General features: G+C 38.4%; 1 protein-coding gene across 1 annotated transcript; it reads left to right on the top strand.

The window, feature by feature from the left end:
* The first annotated feature begins 2,719 nt into the window (after positions 1-2,719).
* Positions 2,720-6,916, top strand: LOC132857078 (macrophage mannose receptor 1-like). Its single transcript, XM_060887049.1, has 6 exons — positions 2,720-2,876; positions 3,314-3,413; positions 4,000-4,062; positions 5,498-5,845; positions 5,944-6,276; positions 6,415-6,916. Exons 3-6 carry the CDS (start codon positions 4,026-4,028, stop codon positions 6,783-6,785), a joined length of 1,089 nt encoding a protein of 362 aa, XP_060743032.1. The 5' UTR covers positions 2,720-2,876; positions 3,314-3,413; positions 4,000-4,025; the 3' UTR covers positions 6,786-6,916.
* The last annotated feature ends 1,250 nt before the right edge of the window (positions 6,917-8,166 follow it).

Genomic DNA, 8,166 nt, shown 5'->3' on the forward strand with positions numbered 1-8,166 from the left:
TTTATATAATTATTAACTCATCACGTGACCGAACAACCAAATAATCTCACTCACTCTGCTACACAAGTCAAAGAACGAGTCAGCTGTGTCTAAAACTTTGGCCCCTGTAAACAATTAACTGCTAACTCAATACTCCTTCGCCTCATCTCCATACACCTTCCTCTGCATCGTCTGCCACAAAGCTGCTGTAAGTCACTGACTGCGTTCACATCCTCCTTTCTGGTGTAAATCTTGGAAACACAAACATGTGTTGATATCACGGCTCTATGTCATGATTGACTCCGGCGCTGCTGTGATTTAATATGACTTTAATAAAAGCCCTAAGATGCGCTCTGTTAAACTGGTCTGAAACTAAAGTGGACGTGAATGGAGCTCGACTGCACGTCGTCCACGCCTAACAGTGAGGTATACCGTTCTACAGACTATCAGCACATGTACATCTATAACCATGTGACCAAGGGGACTCGATGTAAGTGATAAACTTCAACACATAGGATTGACAGAATAAAGCAAATCAAAGGAGATGCTTATTTACACAACTTGTCGAATTTCAACCCCCATAGTGCAGTGCGCACAGCGCTAATTATAAAAGTATAGTGGCTGAAAACACAAGCTGTGTGTGGTCCACATTGTGAGGATGTCACAATACACACGTTTGCATTTGGTTTGCATCAAACAGTTCCTCTTCCACCCAAAAAAAATAAAATAAACAGAACTCACAGGCAGCCAGATCGATGTTTTCTGATCTATAAAAGAAGACATGGCTTGCGTGTGAGAAAAAGGTGTGAAAGTAAAGGCGAGAGAGTGATAAGACACTCATCAGCACTTTGGCTGTTTAATGCTCAAGATTGTTACTCTATAATGTAGTAAATTATTAGTTAAGGGCATTAAAATATCAGTAAGCAATGTAATCAGTGGTCTAAACTATTATTAATACACATATGAACATTAGGAGAACTGGTCAGGTTTTTTGTTTTAGTAATTTCTGTCCAAATCTTGCCCACATATGGCATCTGGACGAGTTAGAGTTGCACATCGTGTGAAAACTGCACAAGATTTTAACTTTTACATGAGCACAACTGAGACGTCAGATGAAACCTGTGGCACAAAGAAAGACTATGTTCAATAATATGAACATGAGCCTTAACATGAAGACAAAACATTACACGTACATGTATAGCGCTCGCTCATATTCATGTAAGCTACTAGTGTGTATACATTTTGGGGAAATAAAACCAGGTAGAATGCTAATAAAATACTGAAGGCAGAGAGAAATAAAACTAATAAGATTGAGATCAAAAGAGGCATTATAAAAATAACTCTGGAACCTCAGCTTTATTTTAGATGGAGTTTTGTAGATGAGGTTGGAGGATAATCTGTAAAGTTTGGATAATTAATGTTAATGACACATGTGTGATGTTACTTCAGTCATGTTTTAAGTTGCTTGATGTATGATTTCCATGATGTAAATCCGTCTATTTTTATGATATTCTCTCTCCAGTAGTTTTCCTGTTTCCATCCAGAAGCATTTGCATGTGTTTTGTTCTGCAGTTTCAGTTTTCTCCATAACTTCATTTCCTGTATGTTGGATCTCTGCTGAAGAAATAATCAACATTTATATGTGTGTTTTGTAACAGACTTTATGTGTTTATAGACATGTAATGTCTAGACCCAGATTAAAGTCCAGCTCCACTTGCTTTGAGACAAAATCTGTACACAATGAACTGAAGTGAACTGAATTGAATGTAGTCGTGTTTTTAGTATTCTCCTGTCCATTGGTTCATCTACAGAACCATTCTGTTACTCTGTTTCATACCAGATGAGTGATCAAGCCAAGATCCTTGTAGACTTCAGGTGCACAGATTGCCTAGAAAGCATTTTGATTTAATGTCCCACTAACTGAGTTAACATCAGTTCACTCGATCAGTGTGGCTCTTCCTGATTCCTGAGCATCACCTCCACACCATTTAATCAGGTGTGTGGAGAAAAAGACTGTCATATTTTTGAACCATCAGCAAAAACTGCTCGTGAAATAATCTATATCCTCTTGCAACAAGAATCCTTTGTGAAGAAAGCACTGCACTTTGCTCAGGAACGCATTCACTGCAACGAGCTGCACGTTTCACAGCCATGGCTACAGACATGACGTGTCTTAGGAAGCATCTGCTCTCCTACTGTCCACAATTCCACTATCTGTCTGAGAGCAGGACTCCTACACATTAGCATAAGACTCTGAGTTTGTATGTGAAAATTTGCAGGTTGTAATAACATCATTCCTTACTTTGGAACAGTTAAAGTGTGAAGTGGAAAAAACATGGAGGCCTCCATAAAGGCATGAGTTTTGTTTGCTTTGTTAGACCATGTTTATAGGCTATCAGTTCTGTTCTACTGGAGTGACCTTCAAACATTCATGCAACAATTTGGACAGAAATTGCAGCACAGCGAGAAAATTACACACTAGTGAGAAGCTTAGCAACAAGCTAACTGGCTAATGTTATCGATAACTCTAATGTTGAATACTGATTAGCTTCTCAATATAGCTATTTTTATGTTAAGGTCTGTGTTATAGATTTAACCGAGTGCCGTGTCTGTATGATAACAGATCATTTAGAAAGTACTGGTAAAAATAGAGATTTTAGATTTGTAAATGTACACTGTTTATAATTTGATTCACAATTTTTTTGATTTGTAAACAGTGACAGAGCGGGGAGTCCACCTGAAGACTTCGTCCTGTAGATGGTCCACTTTGAGGAAGCTTAGACATGAAGATCATTCATTATTGCAGAATCCCTGAGCCATACTGAGCCACAGGCTGCGGGTCAGGAGATGATGGAGGCTGTTGACTGAGCCACAGCTATGAGAGAGGAGCAGTGCCTGTATGTTTACAGATGTTTCATAAGCATTCACAAGCTTTTACTCAGAGAGCTGTAGGGTGCTCAAGAGTTCCTACATGTGTACGTCCGTGTGTGACGTTATTTACATCACATACTACATGTACAATCACATTAGGCGTTTGTTAATGATCTTGACACACAAGATTCTCAGTGCTTCTGGTGGTTAGGAGTTAGAAGGAGTTACACACATTCTACTGGAAAAAATCAGAGTTTCATGCTCCAAACCAATCTAAATATCACTCACATTCACTTTTTCAGTTCAATTTCCTCTCAGTTTTTCACTTTAAAAGGATTAACTTTTATTTATCCCTCTAGTGTGTGTGCACCATTGATACTGTTGTGTGCTTGAGTTCTGTTATGTGACTCATTATCAAACCAGATCTTTCTACTGTTTCAATCTCCACATATTTGTTTATCAGTTCTCATCTAACTTCATCACGTGACATCACCAAAGTGACTGACGTTAAAAAGGGTTGAGTTGAACGTTGAGCCTCCATTCAGCAGCAAGCAGCTCAACAGGTAAGACTGTAGCACTTTACCTGGATTTGTTTACCTGATCTCTTTCTCACTGATTCACACACGGCTTTTATCATTTACACTTCACACAAACACACAGCGAGCTGCTCTCTGACAAAAAGCCCTTCGTCTGGGTGCAGGGATGATTATTATTATTATTATTATTATTAGTATTATTATTATCATTATCTGGGGCACGGTGGCTTAGTGGTTAGCATGTTCACCTCACACCTCCAGGGTCGGGGTTCGATTCCCACCTCCACCTTGTGTGTGTGGAGTTTGCATGTTCTCCCTGTGCCTTGGGGGTTTCCTCCGGGTACTCCGGTTTCCTCCCCCAGTCCAAAGACATGCATGGTAGGTTGATTGGCATCTCTGGAAAATTGGCCCTAGTGTGTGATTGCGTGAGTGAATGAGAGTGTGTGTGTGTGCCCTGCGATGGGTTGGCACTCCGTCCAGGGTGTATCCTGCCTTGATGCCCAATGACGCCTGAGATAGGCACAGGCTCCCTGTCACCCGAGGTAGTTCGGATAAACGGTAGAAGATGAATGAATGAATTATTATTATCTGATGTTGGATTTTTAACACACAGGGCATCACCTCAGCACTGCTGTCACCATGGTAACCGTGTCAGTCCTGTTTTTCCTGCTCTCAGGTAATTGTTTCATTATAATTAATAAGCGTTGTTAAAATATTTCAGATGTAATAATTGTTGTACATTTTGAACTGTGAAAATATTCAGAGTGAAAGTTTCATCATTATAAACAGTATGTGTGAGACTATGTGATTACAGAATGAAAGACCCTGACATCTGTTTTAATAAATAAACTCTTCACAGTTATTTCTGCTTTATCATTCATAGAAATAATAAAGTCAGTGGCTGTGATTATGTGCTCAGGATGATATTATCTGGATGAGTTTTGTAGCTCAGCACAGAGGAGACTGGACAAAAAAGTGAACCATTCAAATTAAACACCACAGATTACTGACAAAGTATTTTAAAAGTATTTTAGTATCTCATTGTCGACAGAATTGCAAGTCTATGTGTATGATTTTAGTCATTTGTTAAACAAAATACAATGAAATGTGTTTATTTATTGTTTAATCAGGACAAAAGCTGCAGTTTTTCCTGCAGTGTATCGAGCTCCAATCAGTAGCCAGGTTAAAGCTGCAGTATGTTTTTAATGGTTCAACAGTTTGGAGCTCATGGAATAATACTGTGTAGCATCTGTGTGTGTGTGTGTGTGTGTGTGTGTGTGTGTGAGTGAATGTTGGGCTGTGAGAATGAGAGAAACACATTCACATTTACGTTATTTTATCTGTAAGTAAATATTCAAAATCTACTTTAAATCTAATTTCAAACATGGCTACTGATATCTCACATGGTGTTGTTGTAAAATTCCTGTACACACTGTAGGTCTCAGATATGGAGACTGGAAGCAGATAAAACTATGTGAATGTGAATTTTGTTTATTTGGATTATAAACATGTCACAGAAAAGAACAACTTTTTCCACTTGAAATGTTTTTCTCTGTTTGAAGCTGAGGAAAGTGGTGTTGTTTATGAGACTCCTGTCAATCAATTTATAGCCACACCCTCAATGCTGCTTAACTCTGCCCCTTCTCATGCTGTGATAGCTGTGAGCACAACCTTATACATCAGCAAACAAAACGTAATAGAAGAAACACATTATTTGTTTTGATGCGCACTTGTACCAGCGACTGAGCTCCTGTTTATGTTTGTGTGCTCAAATGACTCACACTGCCACCTGCTGGTGAGGAGAGGTTTAGTTTTACTGCTCAGTCTACAGGACTATTACAGACTACAGACTATTTCTGAAGCTGTTTAACATTATTCTTATAGAAAGTTATGGTTAATAGAGTATTATTTAAAGAATTATCTTCATTCATAGAACACTTTTTATTTTCAAATGAACCCTATCATTTGAATAATGATTTATGTCATTAATCAAATATACATATAAACAAATTAATAATACATAAAAAGATTAATGTCTGCATTTAACCACATCACATTTCAGCCCTTTTATTTCTGTCCTGCTACATTAACAGGAGAAATTTCTTCCACAGCTTCTACTCCACCAGTCCAGAGTCATCTCACTTCCCTCCATATCATTCCGGTTCACATGAATCAGACTGAGGCCCGGAAAGCTTGCAGAGAAAATTACACCGACCTCGTCACTGTGTACTCTGATGGAGACAACACTAAACTGGCTGAACTGACGATAAAGGCTGGTAATGTTTCTGGCTGGATCGGACTCTATCGCGGTGGGAAATGGTCTAATGGTGATCCTGTAACATACAGAAATCTGACAGGGGATTGTGGGACATGGAGCTACTGTGCTGCTATGAAGGCTGATGGTTCGTGGGAGAGTCTTCAGTGCACAGTGACAAGAAATTTCATGTGCTATGAACAAGGTAACTCCAGGTGACTTCATTACAGTATAACTATGAAATATAAATATAATATAGATAAATAAGATAAATAGACATTTTTATTTTCGCACTTTCCACAGATGCTTCCTCACAGACTCGTAATTATCATCTAATCCTTGAGACTAAGACCTGGTATGAAGCTCAGTGTTACTGTAGACAGAACTACACTGACCTGGTCAGCATCAGAGATCAGAAGCACAATGAAGAGGTGATGATTAAAGGGTTAAACAGTACCACACCCTTCTGGATCGGCCTGCTGTGTGATGACTGGCAGTGGATTGATGGAGGAATCTCTGCCTACAGAAACTGGGATAGCGGTGAACTTCAAAAACAAAACAGCTGTGCAGTAGTGATAGGAGGGAGATGGTACTTAGTCCCGTGCAGTAATGATCACTCTGCTTTGTGCTACTACAGTAAGTGTCAACTTCCTGAACAGTAAAATCATCTCAGCAATCTTCTATATGATGACTAGAACACAGGTGGTGTGAGTCTCTGTTTCTGATATCACTCTAAACAATCCTCCTCCTTTTGGTGTTTTGTGTCTCTATCAGCTTCCATACATGTGAGTGAAGAGGCTCTGAGCTGGGAGAATGCGCTGGATTACTGTGATAAAAAGAACAGAGCTGGATTGTTGCAGATTGAGTCTGACCATGACCAGACTGATGTGGAGAATGAGCTCAGAAGGAGGCGTGTCTCTGAGCCTGTGTGGGTGGGGCTTAGACAGAGCCAGCTCTTTGGGTTCTGGATTTGGCCCGATGGGAAAGCTGTGTTTCCGTACTCCAACTGGGATGAAGGGAAACAGCCTGAGCATCAACTCTCTCAGCACTGTGGTGCCATCGTTCCACAAAAGAGCTACAGATGGAGAGATATGAACTGTAAGGCTCAGTACAGAGCTCTCTGTCACATCAGATGTTCTCCATGAACCACTATACATTAATTTTACATATTTACCAATCTTTTTTTTTTTTAATTATTCACATATGTAATTATTATTCATAGTTTTCATTTAAAGTTTAGAGACTACATGGTTATTTGTGGGAAATTTTTAATATAACTACACTGATAGAAATTCTTGAAAAAAAAATTAGATCAACTGCATTTACATTTCTAACCATTTTAAACATATATTCATCTACATGTGAAACTCACATAGTGTTTGATTGTTTAATCATCATCTTATTTTGCTTTTTAAAAGTAATACTGAAATAAATATTTTGAAAGATTATGTATTTTTAAAGCCATCTTGAACTTTATTCACTATAAGAGTGTGTACTGCTCAACCCTGCACTCACTAAACTCTGAGACTTAAAACAAACCAGTGACGTGAGTTTAGGTGTTCATCCGGTTCAGCTGAGAATTCAACACTTCTACCATCTTCCACTTCCCCGAGGAACAGCAGCACATCACACACTAATTACACAAACAATATAATACACATAGTAATTATTTCAAGAAAAGTAACACACAGTTTTGGGGGTTAAAGGGGGGGTTATTTATTTTTTTAAACCAAATTAGGCAGTGCTTTTTTTTTAAAAATTAATAATATACCAATTACAATAAAATGGGCTTCTTTTTTTTTATTTATTCTCCTAAAGTGACATATTAAAAGTTTGGGACAAATTCAACACCAATTATCAGGGAATGTCCAGAGACTTTTACACACACAGCAAATAAACACTGAAACAAAAATACTAAAAAAAAAAAATTTGTATTCAAATGTGAGTCTGCAGAGGAAACAACTCACTCCTGGATACACAAAGCTACTTAAATTCTACTGTAAGAGGGGAAAAATCATAAAATCAGGGTTCTGCTTTGTAAATGGAGCTGATGTGTGTGTAAAAGTCTGAAACTTTAAAAACGACCTTTTTTAAAACTTGCACTTAAAGCTTTTCTCCTCTGCACTGTGCCTTCTATAAAATAAAATCATGTGCAGGATCACTGGCAGAAACACGGCACCGTGCAGAGGGACTTCCACAGGCTACAGTACAAATATTTTCTTTTTTAAACAAAAATAATTTCAGCATTTCAAATCAAGCCACATCATCTGCATGACTTACATTCAGTGTTGTTACTAAAAATACTTTATCAGCAGGTTTAAAACAACCCTGCGTTCAATGTACAATATGCTACAAGGTTTTATACAGCTCATTATTTACACGGCTCCGGCGCGCTATCCAGAGTCGCCTTCCTGCTGGCCGTTAATGCGCCCGTGTGCAGAACAGAACACTGTGTTCAGGCATGTGGTGATAATCAGCTATACGATATAAATCACGATACTGTACAATTATCATTATTGTGGAAAG

This window comes from Tachysurus vachellii, chromosome 14 (genome assembly GCF_030014155.1).
Source record: "Tachysurus vachellii isolate PV-2020 chromosome 14, HZAU_Pvac_v1, whole genome shotgun sequence".
Lineage (NCBI taxonomy): Eukaryota > Metazoa > Chordata > Actinopteri > Siluriformes > Bagridae > Tachysurus > Tachysurus vachellii.

What these genes read in the sequence shown, in the direction of transcription:
- LOC132857078 (XM_060887049.1), top strand. Translation starts at nt 4,026, where the DNA reads ATGGTAACCGTGTCAGTCCTGTTTTTCCTGCTCTCAG. An exon ending in CCTGTTTTTCCTGCTCTCAG is followed by an intron (nt 4,063 to 5,497) that starts GTAATTGTTTCA and finishes TTTCTTCCACAG; the next exon opens with CTTCTACTCCACCAGTCCAG. An exon ending in CTCTGCTTTGTGCTACTACA is followed by an intron (nt 6,277 to 6,414) that starts GTAAGTGTCAAC and finishes TGTCTCTATCAG; the next exon opens with CTTCCATACATGTGAGTGAA.